The sequence below is a fragment of the Peromyscus californicus genome, unplaced genomic scaffold, assembly GCF_007827085.1.
Source record: "Peromyscus californicus insignis strain IS unplaced genomic scaffold, ASM782708v3 Scaffold_9__1_contigs__length_137607984, whole genome shotgun sequence".
NCBI classification, from domain to species: domain Eukaryota; kingdom Metazoa; phylum Chordata; class Mammalia; order Rodentia; family Cricetidae; genus Peromyscus; species Peromyscus californicus.
This window is the reverse complement of record NW_026294617.1, coordinates 29,903,470-29,927,572: the sequence shown is the minus strand read 5'-3', so window position 1 is coordinate 29,927,572 and position 24,103 is coordinate 29,903,470. Positions and strand designations below refer to the sequence as shown.

The 24,103-nt window shown below is 39.2% G+C and overlaps 1 protein-coding gene across 1 annotated transcript in view; it reads left to right on the top strand.

Moving 5' to 3' along the window:
* Positions 1 to 24,103, top strand: part of Slc7a11 (solute carrier family 7 member 11) — a 79,657-nt gene that overhangs the window by 1,710 nt on the left and 53,844 nt on the right. The window contains exons 2-5 of the mRNA XM_052730152.1: positions 2,955 to 3,081; positions 6,369 to 6,484; positions 14,568 to 14,693; positions 19,010 to 19,109. Of these exons, the coding sequence (XP_052586112.1) occupies positions 2,955 to 3,081; positions 6,369 to 6,484; positions 14,568 to 14,693; positions 19,010 to 19,109 (469 nt within the window). The remainder of the gene's footprint in view (positions 1 to 2,954; positions 3,082 to 6,368; positions 6,485 to 14,567; positions 14,694 to 19,009; positions 19,110 to 24,103) is intronic.

The window sequence follows — 24,103 nt, the reverse complement described above, 5'->3', positions numbered from 1 at the left end:
GAGAACTCAAATATCTGTTTCTAGGATGGAGGCATTTCAAACAATTTTGAAAGCAGACTTACTATAGAAAGATCTATAGAGGAATTGCTTTAAGAATCTGGAAAACTTGGTGGCATAATTTATGCGAATAGATTATGCTTGATGAAATGTTTGGTGACAGCTGTGTGCTGTCTCTTTCCAGTTCTCTTCATTCCTGAGAGTAATGCAGTTATCAAAAACTCCAGCCGAATCCTTACCATTATTAATATTAAAGTGGTTCTGGCAAATGCAGGTACAGATAAGCAAGGAGAAACTCAGTTGTTGATCTTAAGTGACAGTGTACCCCCAGGCTTTCATTATCTTACAGTACTTGATCTATTTAGAATAAATCAATATCTAATCAGAAAAACTACAACCAGTTTCTCAGACTTTGCATACTTCTACACAGGCAGCTTGCACTGTGTGATTTGATTTTCACACATAATCAATGGTCATTCAGATGCTGTAAAATAAATTACCTCGAATGCTGAGCTCGTTAAAGACACATTGACTTGAATGGTGAAAATATGCTTGTATATAGGTCTGTCACCCTTGATGGAAACTCAGGAAATGATGGAGAGCAGCTGAGGGAGTGTAATGTGAGTTTGAGCTCTAACTTCAGAGATGTGCTCTCATATCGTTTCCACTTAAATTACTGGGAGCTTTTTTGGCATAAAGTCTTCACAAATAGGAAGCAATCGAGGTATAAGGAGAAAATATTTCTTTTACTTTAAAGCTCTATAATTCAGAGAATACAAATCTAGAATGTGGACCAAGAGAGTCCCCAACTTAAGATGGTTCAGCATATGATTTTTTTTTTTTTTTACCTTCCAGTGGTAGGTGATAAGAATTTTTTTTTCAATAAATTACTTGAGATATTTTAACACTTACAAAATGAACTTTTTATAGGATGATTTTGTCTAGCTCAAAGCAAATGTGTAGGATGGTGCCTAGGCTATGTGTGGCCAATGAAGTTCCCACTGACTAGTGTTTTGAATGTTTTGGGGGACATAGTCACCCTCTGTAAGGGGAGCAGCATCTGTATTTGGTTTACAACTTTTTGAGCACTGAGGTCAACACATGGACTTTTATAGCCTGCTTTGAACTTCTTTTCATCTGGGCACACAGTTATGGAGCTTGAGACCTTTCAATGACAATTCTGTTCTCCCAGAACTCAATTTAAATCTGGGGCCAAGTGTACAGAGGTCTGGGTATTGATTCCCTCACAGTAAATTCCGAAGTGCTGAAGACTCTTTCCAATAACTAGGTTATATTGGTTGCTTTTCTGGACAACCTACCAACATGGTGACTACTTTTTCAGAAGAAGTTTACTAGAGCTAGTTACCTTTAATTCTAAATTAATGAAATACTCCAGAAGTTCTTCAATAGCTACCTGCAAGCTCATCACTTTAGCATCTGTTGGCATTAAAAGGCAGTAGAGCTGCTTGGGTCATTCTTTGGGATGGAGTCTGGACTCTGAGAATGCGTTGAGGTGTGGTCTTCAAGTCTTTCCTTATTTGTTCACTCTTTACTTTAAAAACATTCCCTAAGTGACTCTGAGATAATGCTCAATTCAGGGATCAGGTAAGTGACACTCAGACTTCACTAAATTTCCAAATTATATTTATTTTGGGTGTTCTATAGGAGATGCTGCTGATCAGTGATTACTTTCCACATGTGGAACCTCTTTAGGTGCTTGGGCAGAAACCATGTTACCTTTGAGCACTAAGCAATGGATTCAGAGTTTTTTTTGTTCTTTCTTTTTTGATAAAATTAAGATTTATTTTTATTTCCTTCTTAATTAACTGTGAACTAGTTGGTAAATATAGTGATATCATCAGTGTGGCATTTGCTGTGTCAGAATCAGTGCTTCCTGTGGTACACTTTAGCACCTTTATATGCACAAGTCTTTTTTGAGATCAAAATCCACTTTTTTTTCACTTCAAAGGGGACAAAAATTAGAATTTGGGGAGTTCAAATAGCTTCCTCAATCCCATCTGAGTATTACTTCTAAGCACACCTTAGTTTATAGTTGATTTTACATTACATACATGACTGTACATATGGAATCTCATTGTAAAACAGTTGTTCTTTCAATTTCCTGGGTGTTCATTTTGAAAACATTCATAATAACTATTTCTGAGAAGAGAACAACCAAATCAAGATTCATTTTGCTGATAAGACATATTCTATCAGTTAACTGAAGTCTCCCAAGGCATGCAGTCCCATTTTTCCCAAAGAACAGATGACCCATGTTTTGATATGCCATAGAAACATGATTTATTAAAATTTATTGAATACCATAGTGATGTAAGTTTGAGTACATAACTTGTCTGAGCAGGAAGTGATGTCGTTAGTCAAAGAATAGGTCAATGTCACTGACATCCGTCTTGTCTTTTCCCTCTGCTCTCTGGTTTCTGACCACACATTCACAACCACGTTTGTAGTTACCATTTTGAATGAAATTCCTTTCCTTACATTGATTTTCATTTCCTTTTATTTGATTTTTCTGTCTATGGGTATTTTACCTGTATGCATGCACAACATACTTGCTTGGTGCTGGAGGAGGCCAGAGGAGGGCATTGGATCACCTGGAACTAGAGATACAGACGGGTGGGTGTGAGTCACCATGTGGATGCTAAGGGTCGAGTTTGGGTCTTCTGGAAGAGCAGCCAGTGCTCTGAGCCATCTTTCCAGTCTTTGGCTTTTCTTTTTTCTTTTTTTCTTAGCATGAGGCAGGTCTCAAGTGTGAGGAAGTTAAAAGAGGAACGTGGTGGGTCTCAGTTATGAGATAAAGACTGTTCTCATGAAGAAGGTCATTCTGGCCAAAAGAAGTAGCCACATGGCATGTAACCCAAACACTGCTGTGTGGATTTCGTCACAAGACTGCTTGATTATGTGTCAAATTTGTGCCTTTTTATTATAACCATTCACAGGAGCCTTGTCCTATGCCGAATTGGGTACGAGCATAAAGAAATCTGGTGGTCATTACACATACATTCTGGAGGTCTTTGGTCCTTTACTAGCTTTTGTCCGAGTCTGGGTGGAACTGCTCATAATACGGTAAGGATGTGGAAACAATTAAGGGACAATAAGCCTATTCATTTCATCACTTTCCAGGATAATCTTGACTATTTTTAACTAACTACAAATGTGTGTCATATGATTTTGTAGGAAACATGATAACCCTAAGGCATAAAAAAGTTTTCTTTAAGCTCCAAATTTAATTCATATATGTTTTTCTAGGAAAGGTATTTATTAGAGAGGAGGTGAGACTTCAAAATCCACCTTGATGAACTGCACCTTTGACTGACCAGACACAATTTAATATACCAAGGATTAGAGTTTTTTTCTGATTGTTGATTGTGTCATCAGGCCATTTAACTTTACTACTTGTGACTAAGAAATGTCTGTGACAAAGAACTTAGGGTATTATCAAGTCTTATGCTTTACAGAAAGTTAAAAAAAAAAAGATCAAGTTTACATATCATGAGTGATTCATTTCCTCACATTAAACAAAACAGCGATCCGTAGTTGCGAAAATCTTTTGATTGTATTGCTGTAAGACTCCCTACCCCTTCCTGATTGTCTTGGCACTGAATAGCGCCAAGTCACTGTGAACAGCAAATTTCCTTCGACTTTGTGGGGAGTCTGTGATGTCACACCCGCCGCCTGTGTCACAGGTGTTTTGTGCTAACTGCTTCACAGGATGTGACTTGCACTTTCTGATCACAGAGCTCAATAGGAATCATCAGGGAACCTTGCTCTCCCTGTAAACATAGGACACACGGTGCTGAAATCTCAGGTGAGTTTTCATTCTTCCATGAACACAAGTGACGAAGGCGGAGCTCTCAAGTGATCCTTAGCAGGAATGATGGTTAATAACAAATTTCAGAGTGCTTCGTGCTTCATATTGGTTATGACAGTTCATCGTTGCTGCTTAGCCATTGCTAGAATCAAATGATGATAAAGGAGTGTTTTCACTGTTTCCCTAAGATCCCCCTGTCTGGAATTTACTTCTCTATCCCCTCTGTCATCTTAGCCATAGGTACTCTTCAAAGTTTATCTTTATACCTTTTTCTTTTTTCTTTGCTTTTCTTTCTTTCTTTCTTTTAAACAGTTAATTTCTGGTTTATCCCTAGTTTGTGGCATTTATTTTCATCTCTTAATTCTTCTGAAAACAAAAGTAGCCTCTAAATCCCATTTGACCTTGAACTCGTTACCTTGTATTTTATTTAATACTTTAACTACTATGTTGCATTTTTCCCAATTTAAGTATGTGAGATCAGGTCTTACACCTTTTATAACTTTCATTCAATTTACATCGGCACCCTGTGTATCCTGGATATGAATTCTTTCTTAACGAGTGCCAGAAAGTCCAAAATCATGTTATTTTGAATGTAACAAACTCAGCATTGAAATAAGAACACCTAGAATGCTGGCCTGTCAGGCTGTTGAGCTTCCCAGCCTGATGTCCTTCGACTTCACCCCATCTTCATCCATGCATTTGTTGTGGAACTTTATCTAATTGCTCAGTGTTGCTATTAGTGTGATCATTCCATTTGCAATGGACAGATACAGTGCCTATTCATTAAGTATTCTTTCTGAAAATTGCTGCAAATGGTAAATCGCAAGATAAAGAGATCTAAATTGGAATGAGCCACATTTCCTGCTCCTAAACAGCTGATAATCAGATGTTGCCTTAATTTTGAAAGAATTTATTCATGGTGTGTGTGTGTGTGTGTGTGTGTGTGTGTGTGTGTGTGTGTGTGTAGCTAAATTACCTAAATAAATTCTAAAAGCTTTTAAATACATTTGTATTCCCTTTTGTCACACTGGACTCTCACTGCTGGGGTAGTCTTTTAAATAGACCAAATAACAAATGACATGAAGAAGGACATGGTTCCCTAAGTACATAAATGCTTCTCTTCTATTAGTAATATGTATGATATCTAAATAGTAATAATTGTGATCTCTAATGTTAAAGTTATACTATCAAATTAAGGCTGTATTGCCAGAAATAACCTGCAAAATGAGTTCTAGCACAGTCACCCAACAGAACATGATGGGGACTTTAAAGTTAAGTTCAGTTTCTACTGTGTCACAGATGCTGTCCTAGCCGCTGCACTGGGATAAGATTCTGATTAGCAATAGACACAGTCTTGTTCCCATGGAATTCAAAGTCAAGTGGAGAGAAAGAGTTTCAATCTGGGAACCACATTAAATAGAATAAAAACCCTACTGTGATAAGCAGTGTGGAAGGGACAGGCTTGGTGCCGTGTAAGAGGACACTTAGACAGATCTGACCCAGGCAGAGCATTGAGGACACTTCTCTGGACCAAGACTGAATGGAAATACAAAGTACAAAAAGTAGCTATTTGATGTTGGTTCCACAAGTAGAGCATTCGAGCTGCCCTACATGTGCTGCTCACGGCAGAAGCAAAGGCGGCTGTTTGAAAAGGCTTTGGGCAGAGGTGATTCAGATCTAGATCCCAGGAGGATGACAAGAGAAGAGGTAGGGAAGCTTGGACCTGAGCGCATGTGCAAGACCTGACCATGGCCAAAGCATGTTTCAAGGAGACCAAAATGTCACGACCAGATTTCATTTTACAAATCAAAGACTTTTATAAGTGATAGAGAGAAACAAGAGCATCCCCTTTGGAGAAAAGAGAAAGGGGTCTCTAGGGAGAGAAGAAAGTTACGATGTTTGTGGTGCTGACTGGAGATAGGAGACCAAGGTTGGAGATAGGTGATAGCGGTTGGTTTCTGGTAATCCAGGGATCAGGCCTGGGTGTTAAGTAACCACAAGAAGGAAGAGAAGCTGAAAGGGACTCTTACTTGAGATGTTTAGCAATTCTGTGGACTTCCTTGTGTGTGGCAACAATATGCAGTCATATTGAAGATGAAATGGAAAATTCGTTTTTCCCTCTGAAGAAGTAAAGTGGGATGACTTATTGTCTGGATTTCTCTCTTCTCAGGCTGGGATTTTGTCTTATTCTGTGATTCTCTATATACAAATATTCTTCATAAATTCAAAATATTTACTTGGCTTCGAGATTTCTTTTTACTAGAAAATTAAGAGTCAACATTAAATATTTAGACACATTTTGGCAATGAATAATTATAAATACTAATTTTCACAAAGATTTTTAAAAATTAGCCTTTATTGGAATAGACAATATTTCATTTGGAGTGTATGGCAACTTAATGAAATACAAAGTTCTAAGCATAATAAATTTCTGTGTTAGATAGATTCCTCATGTTAGATAGTAAGACCTGAAGATAAAAAAGTTTTAGTGAGACTGTTGCTTATTGTTTTCTGTAGTTAACCTCAATATATTGTTTCTTAGGCCTGGAGCTACTGCTGTGATATCCCTGGCATTTGGACGCTACATTCTGGAACCGTTTTTTGTTCACTGTGAAATTCCTGAACTTGCAATCAAGCTGGTAACAGCTGTGGGCATCAGTGAGTATTATAGCTATCACAGAAAATAGGAACACAAGGTAACAAGGTGATTGGAGGTAAATTTTCTTTAGAATTTTTTGCATGGTATCCCCCAAATTGTGTTCTCTATGCTTACAGTTTCAAATCTGTATTGGAAACTAGAGGCAGGAACACAAGATTTGAAGTGGCCTCTGCTGTTACAATGCATGCCAACTGTGTCCTGGATCAACAGATGTGGGAGCTGATCTTTTAAAGTAGACAAATAAAAACTCCTTCCTTGGTGAAATATTAAATGGATGGTGTATCAGAAGACACTCTTACAGATGAAGAACTATTTTGAGGAATTGCTTTTGAACTGGAAATTACTCTATGCTAGTGATATATGAAATTGTTACTAGTGAATGGTCCTGGGGTTATGTTTATATGCTGGGTGTGTATGTTGTGTTTGTATTGTTTATAGTGATATATATGGCTGTCACCTTCAGTGTTATCATTTTCTCTGCCTATTTTTGGCCATGATAAGAATTTTTTCACAAGATTTGATAGTCAGTAGCTTTTCTCAGCTAGAAGACTTGTTTACGGGTTGCAAATCAGGAAGTTGTCCATTTTTTTATTAATGAGCATAGAAATTGAAGAAACAGATGAAATGAAAAGAGGAACATGTACAAGATTCCATAAGCAATACAGAACCAAATCTGATGGTCATTTCCTATAAAATTCTAGAATGTCATGGAAAAGGATAACAATTACAGATTGAATCATTGTTTTCTGAATCCTTATGATCATAGTTGACTAAGTTTAACAACCCAGAGAATGGTATATAGGAATAACTGAACTGCATACCCAAGGAAGACTGCTTAGAGGGTTTCTCCACAGAGGCTTAATACAATAACACAATGCTAAATGCACTTTTGACAGCAGGTGCCCTGAGGGCTAGTCTGTAACAAAGTGTGAGTGATTCTATGTGAAAACATCTCTGGTATGACATACATGGATTTCTCAACTAAACAGCTTAATTGTAAACACACAATTGTCCGGTGACATCTCTGGAAAGACAAAGAAAATGGCTGAAAAGTAGGCATTGTGGAGTTCTGGGCATTCAGATGTAGTTGTCTATGCCATTCTTCCCTTTATAGACACCACAGATAGGAAACCTAAGAACAATTGACCTCACTTCTCTGCACCTCAGTATGTTCATCAGAGAATTACGCCAGTGTTGTGGGGGCTGTGAGGATTCAGCAGTATGTAGAGTATTAGTGATGATGCCTGCAACTTATTAAGAATGCAGGGCAAGCGATGAATATTTATACTTCTGTGGAAAAATGTCACTGGGATTCCCCTGGGACCAGGGGCCTCCACAAGGCTACATTCCCAGCCCCTCAACAGCACTTAGGTTGCTTGTTTGTGCTCAGTAGCTATCTGTTACTGATTGACTTTATGAGAAGTCTAATGGATTTTTTTTGTTTAAAATCTAGCAGAAATACTTGTAGTTTGTGACCTGTTAACCATAAGTTTTAGGAGCTTCAGTTCTCAGGAAGCAAGGAGATTAGTGGAGTGAAACAGTCTGCCAGACAAGATGTTAGATCTGGAGCCATGAGCTTTTGTGGGGTGAATCATCTTACACAATGGTTATAATTACTATAGACCAACAACCTGGAACTGGAACGAAGTGTCCTGGTTTCTTGGTTATGTGATCTTGGTCTATTAAACTTATTTATGCTTCTGTTTTGTTGATTGATAAAATGCCTGTGAAATAACAATGCATCTTGAATGACTACAGAAAAGTAAAATTATATCAGAGTTTTAAGATCTTGAAGTGTTCCTTGCACATGGAAAGTTCTTGATGATTCTGATATTGCACTAACAGCCATTTTTACATCTACCATCTTGTCTTCCCTGAATGAGACCAAATCACATCAGAGTTGTTTAATGAAGACTGAGAAGGGAAAGAAGTTCTTTAAAATTAAATAACTCTTTAGACTAATACTATATGTTATTAATTAAAAATCATAATCAGAGATCTTAAAGCAAATCCTGATGTGCAGATACTTACAAGTCCACAACTTTTACCTGCTTTGACCATGAAATTAGATAAACAATGATGATATGTTTGTATTTTTATTTTTATAAGTCTGAATGACTCTGTCATTAATCTCAATTTTGCTAACTCTTTTAAAGGAGACATTCATATTTGAGGCAATTAAAAATTTCAACCCCCCAAAAAAACTGTTAAGGCATTGAAAGAAATGGTCAGTAAGCTGTGTTTGGGCTCATATATTTGTAGTAGAGTTTGGTGGAGGAATGCTTAGAGAAGAGCCTGAAGGATTGATGGAACCTCTATGTTTCGGTTTATTTTTGCCATTAGCTAGAGTATTAGTTTGTAAATTCTGACATAAACTGCAGATGCTGATCAGTACTGAAGTACTGAAAGAAAAACTGAATATTCTCTTGAGTCAGTGGGAAGTCATTTAAGTCAATGGCTTAATTGGAAAAGTCAAACTGCCTTTAAGAGGAATTTAGCTTTAACAGAGCAACAGGGGGTGGAGACAGAGATAAAGAGTAATTTACCTGGGGGCAAATCTCTCAAATACTTTATTTTTCAAAGTGAATATAGGTGATGTTCTGCCTGTGACAGGGGGAGGTTGTGGAGATGTAGAAAATGGAGTTTAATTGCATGAATTACTTCCCAAGTTCCTAGAGGGAAATGAGGAATTTAAATCTCTAGTTAAGTATAGAAAAAGGTCAAACTTCAAAAGAGTTTCAACTTTTGTGAAATATTAACCAACCATTTGAAAAATACTAGCAGGGCAGGGGAGGGATTTATCGAAATGCTAATTTACCCATAATTTTCAAAGTATCCCACTCTGGCAAATAATAAAGATGAGACACTTGTGTTTATCCAAAAATCCCATCCATTTTAGCAAAAATGTTAGGCACATTGAAGTGTAACTGGAAAATCTTGTAAGTTCACTGGCTTATGTTCCTAAGCCCAATTCTGACATGATCAATACCCTTCTATGGAAGCTCACCAGTTCCACTTCTTTTATAGTTTGAAGGGACAGGTATGTATATTCAGTATGTAAAATATTGAGCCTATTGTTATGGTCCTTCAAGCTGGACCCCAAAGAAGCACATTCTCAAATGGAATATTATCATTCCAACACTTTCTTCTTATGTGGCGAGTTGTACTCACATCTACCCTACCACATCTCTCTGAGTCTCATAGCCTTTGCTAGTTTACTTTACATAGATAAGAGTGGTGTTGTGCAGCTTCAACTTTGTGGAAGTAACTGGGAGGAACAATGAAAACGGCATTTATATATCATTGTGAAGCATAGCTAGGGGCTGAGAAGATGGCTCCCTAGGTAAAGTGTCTTCTAAGCAAGTGTGAAGACCTGAGTTTCATCCCCAGCCTGTAAGTCCAGGGCTGAAGAATTAGACTGGACAGCCTCCAGGGCTAAATCAGTGAGCTCGAAGTTTAATGAGAGATCCTATCTCAAAAATAAAGCGGAGAGCAACTGAGAAAGACAGTCAACATCTGTCTCCGGCCTCTTAATGTGTATACGCACGTGCACACCTGCCCACACATGAAAACACGTACACACAGAGACAGACCAAATCAAACCACTCAATGCTACAAATACTATCATTTCTGTTTTGCTGGCACCTTCAGATTATATTGAAAATATATGACTAGCTTGTATTGGCAATTCAATCATAGTGTGTGTCTGTGGATGTCTTTAACTCTGAAACCTAGGTATTTTTACTCCTTTTCTCCAATAGCTAAATTACAACACAATGAAGCTGACTGTTCAGTAGATGCACAGCAAGATATACATATCCTTCAGGAGGATGATACAAAAAATGTGGGATTCAAATGTCCTGGGATCTTAAGACAAACATGAACCCTCCCAGAGAACCAAGAAAAAGAGATGTCACAAGCTGTAAAGAAACTGGTTATGCCAGTGAGCTCACACACATCTTTTGAGCTATTTCCTCATTGGGTCACCTGTGAGCTGGTGGTAAAGGCTTGAACTCAGGAGTTCACCTACCTGCCTTCTAATCTTATCTTCACACATACTGCCTATGTATGAACACCAGCAAATTAAACAGAACCTGGAGTTCCACCTGTTCGTATGAAATACATGACTGATAACAGCAACTATGTCATAGAAATGTGAGGATTAGCAAATATTACCCATGGAAATCTTTGCACCATGTCTGATATAAGATAGTAGTTTACATTTTTGTGGTGCTGGCTGTGTTTATTCCCAACAGTGAGATCATAGATACAGAATTGGCCCGCTGCCTTCTAAAGGTGCTTTCTGAGATCAGTGCATCCCGGAAATGGATGCTGAGAGATAAAGGAATCCAGCAGCTGCTGCGGGAAACAGTGGAGGCACCCACTTTATCTCATCATGTAGCATTCATATATAGCATCTGTATGTTTTATCAGTTTAGCACCAAAGGCTCCAAAGCCGGAAGCCCGAAAGAATATGGCTTTAAGAGACAACCCAATAATCTGTTACCTCTCTTTTCAAAATGAAAGACAGAGGCGAATGATGGAGTGTGCAGAAAGAAATATTTGCTAGTCCTTAAATCATAGCATCAGTCCCTAGGATTTCCCTAAACATTCCTTTTAAATACAACTTCTTTCAAAAATGGGTTTCTTATCTCTAGGATTTATGGATATAGCTTTTCCTGCTACATTGTAGTTTCTAGGAAACTGCATCATAAATAAGTAAATAAAGCCCATGTACTGCTGAATTTTCATATTGGTAAAAATTTGAAGTAAGCCCCCCCCCCCCCCCATTTCCTCATGTGTGAAATTAACTGCTACTCAAAGGGAGTAGAACTCAGGCCAGAATGCTGGCTCAGACTTCTTTTATTATTACAATATGCATAGATGGTACACATTCAAGGAGCAGATATGGTTTATGTCAGAAACTCAGAACACTCCTGTGTTTACTGAATCCCAAATCCCTATTCAGTACTGTGGGAGAAGTAGCACATGCAGCCTTAAATCCCTCTGCATAGACACAGGAGGAAGCAGCTGTTTTAGCAGCCTGAGAACCTCTTCTGGCTGCCCCATGGGTGACCTTGTTACTCACTGGACTCTACCTCCGGGTCATCGTGTTACACTCTCTGGAATATGGCGCAGCTACTAATGAGTGTGATATTAGATGCCCACATAAAGCTGACTTGTGAGAAAAGTTTGAGGAAAGTCAGTCTTACTCAGAATTCTTCCCTCGCCTAAGGGGAAGGAAGCAAGGGGAAAGGGTCAACTCCTGAAGGTTGTTTGTTTGATCTGTGTCTTCCATTTGTCCGGGAAAAGTCTAGAAAATAGAGAATAATATTCCAGAGCCTCATTGTTGTTCCTGTTTCAATGGACGTCAAGCATTTAGAAGGCAAGAAGCCTTTTCTCAAATATGCACATGGGCAGGTGTTCTTCAAAGGAGAACATTTCCTCTCGCCCAGTGTGTCGGCCTTTCTAGTTCCCTCTTCCTCCTCTTCCCTTTCTCCCAGGGCCTCTTTTCTACTGTGGACCACCTGAGATAGGGCGGACACAGTGCTCCTTTCCTGCTGATCGCAGCCAAGGCCAAGCTTTTTTCCACTTTCATGTCAAAGTTGGACCCCTTTAATTGAAAAAGTTATCATTCTCATGTGATAAGCCATTAATTGCACAAGAATTTGCATAGAGAAATGGATACTCATTCAATAAATTAGAGAGAAACAGTTGCATTTGATTATTTTCGATATGTAACGTCTCTGTATGCTTTGAAGACAGATACATTATTTTATTTTTTATCATTCCTGATAAAATAATGCCTTTGTGCACCGACAGTGGCTATATTTATTTCTTCATATATTCGGCATCAGAGATAGATGAATTATGATGTCCCCAGCTCAGGTCTTTCTGACCATTCCCATCATTATTTCTTTGACATACTTCATTATTGCCCCATTGCACTTTCAGTGGACTCTTCTGACCCCCCATCTTTGTCTTCTTTTCAAGAAGACTTAACTTACTGCTTCATTTACTGATTAAAATGTCTGTCTTTACTGAGGTATATTTGGCAAATAAAGTTGTGTTATTTTAGTCTGTGTAATGTGGTGACAATCTGCATATACCATGTGAACTGTTCCTTGTGAAGGCTTGTTCCTGTTTCTGTCATGTCCCTCCATTATCTCTTTAGTTTTGGTTGCGTGGAGGGAACATGTACACACATATATGTACATAGTTTACTCATTGACTGGGGTCGCTACAATTCTATCCTCCGCAAAATTTGTTGAAATGTTGCCGTAAACTAAATTTCAAATTTGAAAATTTTTGATGTTCTGTCATCTATAGTTGATATTATTTTATAACTATTTTTCAGATATCCTCTTTTCCCTGTCTCTGACTTTCTCATTGCCCCATGCGTACATCAATGACTCTGTGGGCCAGTAGCATGCCGTAAACACTTTTTCATGTGATACATGATTGATTATATACTGACTTCAGATGGCTGTCCAAAATCATTAAAAGAATGTCCATTAATTAGGCTCTGTCTGGGTATAGATTGTTTTAATTTTTTAAATTAGTTATTGTATGTTGGTAATATTTCAGCAATTCTTAATTAGGGAACTGAGGTCATGATTATATTATACAAGGGATGCATGTTGACAACTCCTGACTCTACACAATTCCAATTTGAATGGTAAGAATTATGCTAGTGGGTTTTTTAAATTTCCTGAGAAATAATTTTATACATTTTAAAAAATCTTTAAGGGAGAATACATCTTTACAAAAAGAAAGTTTATTGATGAAAACCATACATGTCCAGAATGAAATAGCTCTTAACTGCGTTTGGATACACTGTGCCTATGTTTTTGGCAAAAACATAAAGTTGAAATTCACTGTGTAGAATAACCCTAGACATTCCATCAGATAGGAAGAGCCTAGAATACCACCATTAAAACTTTTCATTAACATTTTTGATAACCCAGTTCACTCATTCATTCATTTTTTTCATACAACAAAAATATGTTAATTATCTACCTGGGCCAGGAATAGAGCTAATTACCTTTAATGCCTGAATAAATTCTTCTGTCCTTGATGTGGATAGGGGTGGCTGCTTGGAAAACTGTCAATGGTATCATTAAGAAGAAGAAAGTCTCCTGGCTTCAGGCCCATTGTGTGTCCTAAGTTGAAAAGTCCCAAGACTTACTTATCAAGTAGCCAAATATATATTGAAAGCCAACACTTGCAGGGTAGTTAAAACTCACCCCTCATTATCTGTTTGGAAAGCAGGGAGGAAGTCCAAGAACAGTACTGGGTAGGGCTGGTCCTGATGGTGAAGAGCAAGACCTCAGACACAGTACTTCTTACACTTTCCCTAATCAAATATAGCACTATCATGACCCACTGGATGACTTCAGGATGAAATCCAACACTATCATGACCCTCTGAATGACTTCAGGATGAAATTCAGCACTATCATGACCCACTGGATATCTCCAGGATGAAATTCAGCACTATCATGACCCACTGGATGACTTCAGGATGGAATTCAACACTATCATGACCCACTGGATGTCTCCAGGATGAAATTCAGCACTATCATGACCACTGGATGACGTCAGGATGAAATCCAACACTATCATGACCCTCTGGATGACTTCAGGATCAAATTCAATACTATCATGACCCACTGGATGTCTCCAGGATGAAATTCAGCACTATCATGACCCACTGGATGACTTCAGGATGGAATTCAACACTATCATGACCCTCTGAATGTCCTCAGGATGAAGATATTTTACTTTATTGTTATTGCACAGCAATGTATGTTCATTCTTACTAACATTCAAAGAGCAAAACAGGTTCTCTGACTGTGCGGGGGTTGTATCTAAGCTTTTCAGGCTTGAGTGTATATCAAAGAGGAGTCTTAATGCAGGAGGGACTAGATCTGGGGCAGAGCCTAGGATTCTTCTCTTCTTAGGTTCTGGTAGTTCATGCCAGCACTGCAGGTCTATAGATCACATTTCGACTGACAAGGACCTAAGACATCATTGTGCTCATGGGGGTTTGCCTTTTGTGACTTTGTCTGTTTGTTTGCAGCTGTGGTGATGGTCCTAAATAGCATGAGTGTCAGCTGGAGTGCCCGGATCCAGATTTTCCTAACCTTTTGCAAGCTCACAGCAATTCTGATAATTATAGTCCCTGGAGTTATACAGCTAATTAAAGGTATGGACTGAAAAGTAAATGCGTTTTAAACTGTGTATCTGCTTCTGGTCTCTTCTAACACTGACTTTCGCTTGTCTAGCAGAATCCTTAATTAGTCTTTGCTTGTGGAACTTAAACTCTGTACTGTCATCTAATTGATTTGAAAGGCTACACTGAGGGGAAGTCAGTATTTATAGTCGAATGGCAGCAAGAGAATTAAGAGTAGACCAAGCAACAAAAATAAGGTGTCTGAGAATTCTTTTGGTATAAATTAAAATTACTTGGAGTCAAAACCCAAAGTGAAACAAACAAACAAACAAACAAACAAACAAAACCCAAAACACTTCCCCCCCCAAACACACACACAAAATGAATTTGCTGTATAGCTTTAAGTACTGATCAATATATCGTTTATTTGTACTACAGAACTTTTCAGTAATAGTAACAAATGTGAAAGATAAAAGTATTTCTGGAAAATAATGGAGGATGACTAATAGTTCTTTATTTTCTCATTTGTATTTCCTTTCTCTGAGATTAGTGCCCACAGAAGAGCAGTAAGTTTTAAGAATAATATTCCTAAAAACAGGATCTTTATGTGACAATAAAAGAGTTGCAAAAGCTTAGTTCTTATCATTATATTATTTTCCCTGTAAAATTTGCATTTCTGAAGAAATGGGGCAGCTTCTGGATTTATTGGTCATGGAGCTTCCTATTTTATAAGATAAGAATTTGAGGGATGCTATCACGGAGTTAGGGTTGGCCTAGTAATAATAGTGTATGCGTTTGCTTAGATTTGGTGGAAATGGCTGGAAGAGAAAGAGGGCCCAAGGGGTTACTGAATTTGCGTCAGGAAACAACGGGAAATGATTAGAGCAAATCAGCTGGAAAGAGGTGATGTAGCATGTGGGCATGTTAAGTATTGTTTACATTAACATTGCCAGTTCCAGGAAAAGGAATTTCTAGAAATTGAATGACCCTAAAGGAGGAGAATTATAACAACACGCAAGGAAGCCACAAAGTTCAGTACAACCATTGCCATTGGCAGAGGCACCAAAAACTGAAAACTTGGCCACTCGAGCTGGGAGAGGGAACTGTTCTTGTCCATTTAATCAGCCTAGTGGGCGATCTTAGAGTCCTGCCAGTAAAAGGCTTTCATCAAATCCCAACACTTCAGCCCCAGAATAAACGCAATGAATCATTTGAACAGTAGAGCCGGTGTGTGAGAAGATGTGGGCTTGCTATCCCGATTCATGGCCTGCTCACATTCCATTATGAATGGAGGCAAAATTGTCCACACCCTCAGTGCTTTTTTTTTTTTTTTTTTTTTTTTTTTTGGTTTTTCGAGACAGGGTTTCTCTGTGTAGCTTTGTGCCTTTCCTGGAACTCGCTTTGGAGATCAGGCTGGCCTCGAACTCACAGAGATCCACCTGGCTCTGCCTCCCGAGTGCTGGGATTAAAGGCGTGCGTCACCACCGCCCGGCAAAAGTTTATTTTTATTTTTATTTATTTATTTATTTTTTTGGTTTTTCGAGACAGGGTTTCCCTGTGTAGCTTTGCACCTTTCCGACTGCCTCTGCCTCCCGAGTGCTGGGGTTAAAGGCGTGCGCCACCACCACCCGGCTCTCAGTGCTTTTGTCTCCTGGGCTGACTTTCTAATCTTCTGTAGAGAGCCTCTCCGATTCTGGAAAGGAGTGGAAGGGTGAGTCACTAGCTTTTCTAGACATGGCTCTTTTCTGCCTTTTCCTTTTGGTGTAATGCCAGATATGATAGGTAGTTATAGTCTGTCATTGGTTCTGACCCCTCATGTGTGTGTGTGTGTGTGTGTGTGTGTGTGTGTGTGTGTGTGTGTGTGTGCGTGTGTGCGTGTGTGTGCGCGCGCGCGCGCGTGCGCAAAGAGGGGCATGGTTAGCAGTTGATATTGTAGTGCAAATTCCTTGAGAACAGAGACCATGATGAAACCTCTGATTCTTTCCTGTCAGTTACAAAACAGTGGTATTTTAATTATTGCTTATGGTATCTGGCACATAGGTCCACCCTAATTCTTGCTTCTCACACAACAGAGAAATTTTCTGAGGATATTACTGCATTTGAAGCATAGTTTAATACTTTGGAGACCAGACGTATTTTCTTTATTACTACAAAATTTTATGAAATTGAGATTTTAAAACTTGTGACATAATCATTTAGTTTTTCCACATTTCTCTGAGACCTCAGGAAGAAAAAGACTTCACTGATAAGTGTGGTGTGTTTATTTCTACTCTAATCAGATCCTGATTGTAGCTGGATATTGTGCATTCACTTATGAAGGCTGGAACTTCCCTTTGAATGTTTCTTTCATCTTCTCAAGGCCTGTGCTATGCATCCAAAAATACTCCTGAAGTTCAGAAACAATGTGCCTCTTTGCGGCACTCTCAAAGTAGCTCACATGAAGAACTGTGGCCCAGTCTTTACAGTTTAGAACCTTTCTCTTATCCATTACTAATTGCTACACTCTGAAGGATAGCCTCTCGTTAGGCTAAGGAGACCACAGATCATAAAAGAATACCCAATAGATGTTTCTTTCTTTTAAAAAATATTTTATTTTTAAGAGTGTGTGTGTATGTGTGTCTGTGTGTGTGTATGTGTGCATGTGTGTGTGTGTATGTGTGTGTGTATGTGTGTGTGTATGTGTGTGTATGTGTGTCTGTGTGTGTGTATGTGTGTCTGTGTGTGTGTATGTATGTGTATGTGTCTGTGTGTGTGTGTGTATGTGTGTGTATGTGTCTGTGTGTGTGTGTGTGTGTATGTGTGTGTATGTGTCTGTGTGTGTGTGTGTGTGTGTATGCGCCCACATGTTTGTGTGTCTACAAATGGTCATGTGCACATGAACACAGGTGCCTGCCAAGGTCAGAAAAGGGCATCAGATGCCCTGAAGCTGGAGCAACAGGTGATTGTAAGCTACCTGCTATGGATGCTGGGAACTGAATTCAGGTCCTCTATAAGAGTAGCACCTGCTTTTAGGTGCTGAGCAACCTCTCAATTCCCAACAGATGTTTCTTTTCTGAATCTCAGTGTGTAGATTTTCCTTCTATTAAGGCATAGACATGTTTCAGTAAAATGGGCATTTCTAATTCACCCTGTCAAGTTTCCACAAAACTATATTTAGAAGTTGCTTGCTTTGAGAAAAATATCACTCTTCGTGTAATACAACCATGTCCTTTTAGCCTCTATCTTCACGTCCTATCACTATGAATACTGGGTCTCCTGATGTGGGCAATAGCTGATATTTGACTTACAAGGGAGTGTTGTATACCCATCATTCACCTTCTGTCCTCATGGCCCACTATTGTTACTTACTCAAGGTCAATTTTAAACAGAGTCATTTCCTGTTTGAGTACTCTCACTCAGTGTTTTTCTTTGGGGGTGGTAGATGACACAGATGCTTTTTTGTCCAATTTTGAATCTGTGCTTGCTAACATAAATCTGATTTTGTAATCTCTTAAACTACCCAAAAGATTCAAAGTAAAAGGTACCCACTGTTCACAAAATAGAGAAAAAAGTATGATGGACAAAAGTGTTCAGTTTACACATTGATGCCAAAGTTGGTAACACTTGGTTTGGTTTTTGGTATAATTTCTTATTCATATTTTTAGAAGAAAATGGGGGCATGCACCGTGACAGTGTCAATAAGTGTCTCTATAAAGAAAGCCCTTTGGGTTGAACGGCTTATCACAGTTAATTACACTATGCTGCTGGGTGACATTGGCCGTAGACACCCTTATATGAGTGGACATGGCTGTGCTCCAGGGAACCTTAAGATGAACAAGCCTTGCGGGTTTTGATGGTGAATTTTGTCTGTAGCTTTCCATGCTTTAGGAGGCAGGTGTGGGCTGCACTACAGGGGTAAACAGCAGGATGCTAAGTGATGTGAGAGGCAGTGCAGGTGTTTCTTGATGCCTCCTCACTGAAGCAGGCTCTGAGATTTCTTTTCATCCCCTACCATGTTATACATTATCTGCTAAGAGTTTTGCCAAACTCTTAAAACTTCACTTTATGGAAGATGCTTTAGTCTACTGCCGTGGTTAAAACAGAAGACACTCAAGCAAGGGGAATGGAGTTACCTATTTTAAGTGCTACTTTTATCCTGCTGGTCATCCACAAAAGAACTTTACAGTGGTCTAGGTGACTGGTGTGCATTTGAGATTCCTGTCCTAGCTTGGGTGCAGTTTTAATGGATGGAGTTGGCTATGAACAGAGAATCAGAACAGAGTAGCTCATCTCCCAACCATATGTAGAGTTGGAATAAATAATAATCAGTTCTTTGCAAAGCTCTAAAAATCCTCAAATTCTAATTGCAGGGCAAACACAGCACTTTGAAGATGCATTTTCAGGAAGAGATGCAAATTTAATGGGGTTGCCCTTGGCTTTTTATTATGGGATGTATGCATATGCTGGTTGGTAAGTTGATATCTCCAGATACTTTATTAAATTACTTCATTTGCCTTTTCTCTTGTTAATATGTGCTTTTGTTTGTTAGTTTGTTTGTTTTGAGACAGGTTTTCTCTGCGTAGTTTTGGTGCCTGTCCTGGATTTCTCTCTGTAGACCAGGCTGGCCTCAAACTCACAGAGATCCTCCTGGCTCTGCCTCCGAGTGCTGGGATTAAAGGTGTGTGCCACTGCTGCCTGGCCATCCTCTTGTTAATCTGTCTTTTATTATAGGAGTGTCAACTTTGACCCTAGTGATGGGTGAGGAAGCACATCACACATTTCTTCTCCAACTTGATTTTCATTATGTCATGTGCACAGCTATAGTCAAGTTTCAAGTAACATGGGATTCTCAGAAATGAAGACCTATAAAGCCAGGACAAATGTTTTTTTCATAGCCAAAGGATATAAAGCAATGCTAGTAGACTGGAGGGAAAGTAAGTGATGTGTGTTTGTTTAGATTCTCCTTGACTTCTTTGTGTAGCATTTCTTCCTCCTGGGATAGGATAGAACCTCTCTCAACCAAGACTCTTACGCTGCAGTATGAGACAAGGTGGAGCAGAGAACTTCCCAGCTACTGTCCACAGAAAGGCCGGAGGAAGTGTGAGACACGTTTTACACTTGACTTTGCGGGAGACAGGTTCTGGTGTCTGTGAGCACTTAGGGAACACAGATTCTAGCTTCTGCAGGTCACCCTGGGAGGGAAGAAAGAGAAACATGAAGGGAAGGTGGGAGGATCCTTCTTCAGAGATCCTTCCAATTTCCTCCAGTGTGGCAGAGCCTTTAACTTATGACGTCATTTCTGAGCCCCCAGACAGTCAGGGTTGCTATTAGATTTAGCCCTGTGGCATAAAAATGAACAAATAAGCAGATGCTGGAGATTTAACAGCCAGTATACATTACTTCTAATCTTTCATCAGTGAGGACAAAATAGTGCCATGGGGTACTTGGGGTTAGTACCCGCCCTGTCAAAAGGCCTTTGTGCCAGAGTACCAAGGATATTTATAAATAGTGGTTAATGAATTTTTTTTTTGTCTACCCTCTCATGAGGAAGAAACAATTCAGATGTAGAAATGAGATGGTCTCAGGAGATCAAAACGATAAAGATAGGAAAGGAGAAATCACAATAATAAAAGTCAACTGGTCGAATGGTATGCATCATATTCAAGGGCCTTTACACATTTCATTAAAACGTTTCCAGTAGCTGAAAACACAAACCAGTAAGTAGCCAATACGACTGGCACCACCATGCCACGGATTCGTTTATTTCCTTCATTCTTGTGTGACTGTGATTCCCGCTGCCCTGGCATAGCAGTATTTTGTGGAGAGCGTGAGTCACAGTAATCACATATCAGAGAGGCACTTCCTGTAACTAAATTTTGTTGACCTTTTAAGTTTTAGTTGAAATGACTATTTCAAGAAAGCCCACTAGGTACAACAAAATCGAAAAACTAGAATCATTGCAGGAAGATTAATTTTCATTGTTTTGGGGTAAATAATTGTAGTCGTTCTTTTTCCATATTTATAAAACCAGTAGTTAAAGCTGTGAAAACACTCTGTAAGCCTAAAAGCACTATCAAGAAACTTCATTATCACAAAAGTTATGTAAATATGTATATAACATGAATACAATTTTTTCTTCTTTCCTTCTCCTTTTATTTTATGTTTTCGGATCTTACCTTCCAGGGAATATCCAAATGCATTCCAAAATAAATAGAATATGTACCCTATTAATCTCACAAATTGTGAAAATATGGCATTAGAAGAGAATCAGCAGAGTATGGCTACATGGGTTTAGCATAGCTTTGAAGTGACATATGTTTGAAGGTTGTTAGGTTATAGCATAAGAAGATCAGCGTAAAATACTTGTATACCCAAAGAAGATTTTTGCAGCCATTGTGTGCACGCTTTAGTTTTGAATCTCAATTTTTTTGAAGCCTTTTCACTTTGTTCAAAGCACAATGTGGTGCTAAGCAGAGAAAAGGACTGAGTGTGATCACAGTGTTAGAAGCCGAATCAACTCTTCTCTCTTTTGAGCCTGGATCAGGGCTCCATGCCCTGGGGCAGCAGCCAAGCCACAGAGAGGGTCCCTGGGAGCCCCAGAGCAAAGCAAGGGAAGGGAGCAAGGGCTTTCTGCTCCAGCTGGGTGCTGGGAGCCTGTTGTACTCTGTCAAGAATGTGGAATGTGGTGATCTTCACAAGGCAGATTTGATTAATTCTGTTGAATGGAGTTTCTTTTGCCTGTGAGCACCATGCATCTGTTCCCACGGAATATTAAAACATTTCCACCCTCACTCCACTACCACCCGGCACTGAATATTCAGGTCACCTGCTTCATGTAGAGCCAATTTTCTCCACTTCTGAGGTTTTTGAGGGGCGGTGGATTTTTCCGTGGAAAAAGACTCTTTTCATCTTGACTTATCTTATTAATATTGTATTTTATTGATGCTGAGTCCAAAATGCCACTTGCTTTCACCTATAATGGAGGTTCACAGAAAACTTGATTTATACTCCCTACCCTAGCTTGAAGAGCCAGGAACCATCAATTTTTTGTGTGTGTGTTCTTGAAGATTCAGTCACAGTATTGGAAAGTACGTCTAGGATTGTAAATGAGAGGTTATCTGATCCAAATGGCTTAGCTAGGGCATGATAGGGAGCTATTTAGCTTTATGGGTTGTTATGCTGGCTTAATGCTGCTTTGTGAAGAGGGGGAATGACCTGGCTATTAATCTATGGCCCTCAGTCTGAGAAAAGAGAAGCAGAACAAAGAGAAGAGAGAGTGTGTGGGTTTGGCACTCCGGAGACACACATATTATTTCCATGTAAATGGATTAAGGTGGGGTCTGAAACGGTCTGGTCTCAAAGACTGGAGCATTGTAAGAACAGCCTTTGCTATCTGAATCCGCCATCTTTTACCGTATGATCGCAAAACTGGCTTGTACACTTGTACACTTGTACACTTGTACACTTGTACACTTGTACACTTGTACACTGGGACTGTGAATGGCTCCCACTCCCTGCGTTGCTGTAGAACAATATTTGACTAAGGGAAGAAAAAAGGGGGGCGGGGAAACAAACCTAACATGAAGACATTGTCACTGAGACAGCAACAAAGCAGTGATGGTCAGGAGTTGCAAGCCAGGCTGCTACCTCTGTTGTCCTGGTTACCTTACTCTCAGAGTGGTCACCTCCAGCTGTTAGGGTGAATAGGAAAAAGACACCACCAACCCTTGGGGATCCTGAATGGAGTAAAGTTTTGGCTCTGAGGAGCGCAGAACCTATCCAGAATGATGAAAACTCCTTCACTGAAACATGATTAGGGGAAAAGAAATCATTAGCTCAGTCAGGTCACGGAGTCGGGTCAGAACAACTTTCATATTATTGCCAATGTCCGTATTCAGAGAAATACATCTGCCAGTCTGCCTGTGGCCTTGGGGAAGTCAACCAATTTCAATCCTGTGTCTGGGTCCAAAGCTAAGCACAGCGTGGTGAGATGGTTTTTTCCTCTCTCTTTTCACTGTGTGATAGAGAATTGGTTTTCAGTGTCTTTTGTTGCCCTCTTTAATCAAATCCTCAATGGATTTAGTCTCCCTGAAACATCAGCCTTTGTGTCAAATCTCACCTCAAGAATCTGCTTCCTTTAAAAGTCATGTACAGGTTGGGTGCTACAATGTAGGGCAACTATGGCTTTTTATGCACAGTCATAGAAAATCTGAGACAATAGACCTTGTGAGTATTCTCTAGGGACCTTGAGAAGTAAACCAGGGGAAAGAGACTACTGTGGCCTTCATCCCATACTGAGACCAGACAAGTGTCAAAGGTATATTTCCCACTGTGTATGGATTTTTTTCACTGAAATGACCTGCTGTCCTCCTCTTCCCTCCAAACTGTAGGAAAAATATTTGAAGTCATATTCTTTTTCACAAGTATTCCCCACCTTGCCTTAAGGTTATTGGAAAAGGCCAGTTCATAAACTATTAAGAAGCAACTGACTGTCTCTGACATGCAAAACCTGGCACCATTCCTTAATTCATGTGATTTATTCCGTTTGAGGTGTTATTTATATTTTGCTTATTTATTTTTATTTGTTCCCCATACTTCCTGTTGCCTCAGGCTTATAACAAACATGTCAAATCTGTCTCAAATAGCACATTCCACAGCACTATCTCTGGTATACTCAATGCAGGAATAGTAGCTCATTTATAGTTCACATTATAATTCTTTCAGCCAGTCTTGCATTATATGGTAAAAAATGGAGCGTGCACATAGCAAGGGTTGCATTGACTATTTCTTTTCCTATAATAACAACATTATATGCATCCTGCTATATGTGCACTCTCCTAGGGCACCAACAGCTGTTGTTTTTAGAAGTTTAACTTTCTAGTTGTTAAAACATATTGTTAGTTTTATGTGTGTGTATATATATACTTTTTATCACCCTTATTGCTACTGTTTCTTCAATGTATTTCTAATATTGATTTATAACTTGGTCACTAAAGCTGTAGCCCTTTTGTTCTTGAACATCAACTGACTAATGAATTCAGATAGGATTGTCATGAAGGTGGGGCAAGACCAGCTTCCTCCCCTATCTTGCAGGCTGTGAGATGCTTTAAGCATGTGGCTAATATTCTGGATATTTGTTTTTTGAGAGAAGAGAATTTGGCTTTCAGACTTGTGATCCACTGTGCCATGCAAGAGGCTATTTTAGCACCAAGGAATAATAAGATAACCGTAGAATGCTTGGCTTTCCATTCAGTGAGAGTTCCCCGAGCTTACAGAAAGAAGATACAGCAAGTTCTTATTGTTATGTTCATCTGTTCTCGTGAGGATTCTTAATTTCCTTCAGCTGTACTTTGAGGAGGCTTAGGAAGAAGTCAGTAGGACTTAAAGGGCCTCCAGCAGTCCCTTTTAGTTGGAAAATGAAATCAAGGATGGAAGGCATTAGCCATGTCTATGTGGGCTTGGTA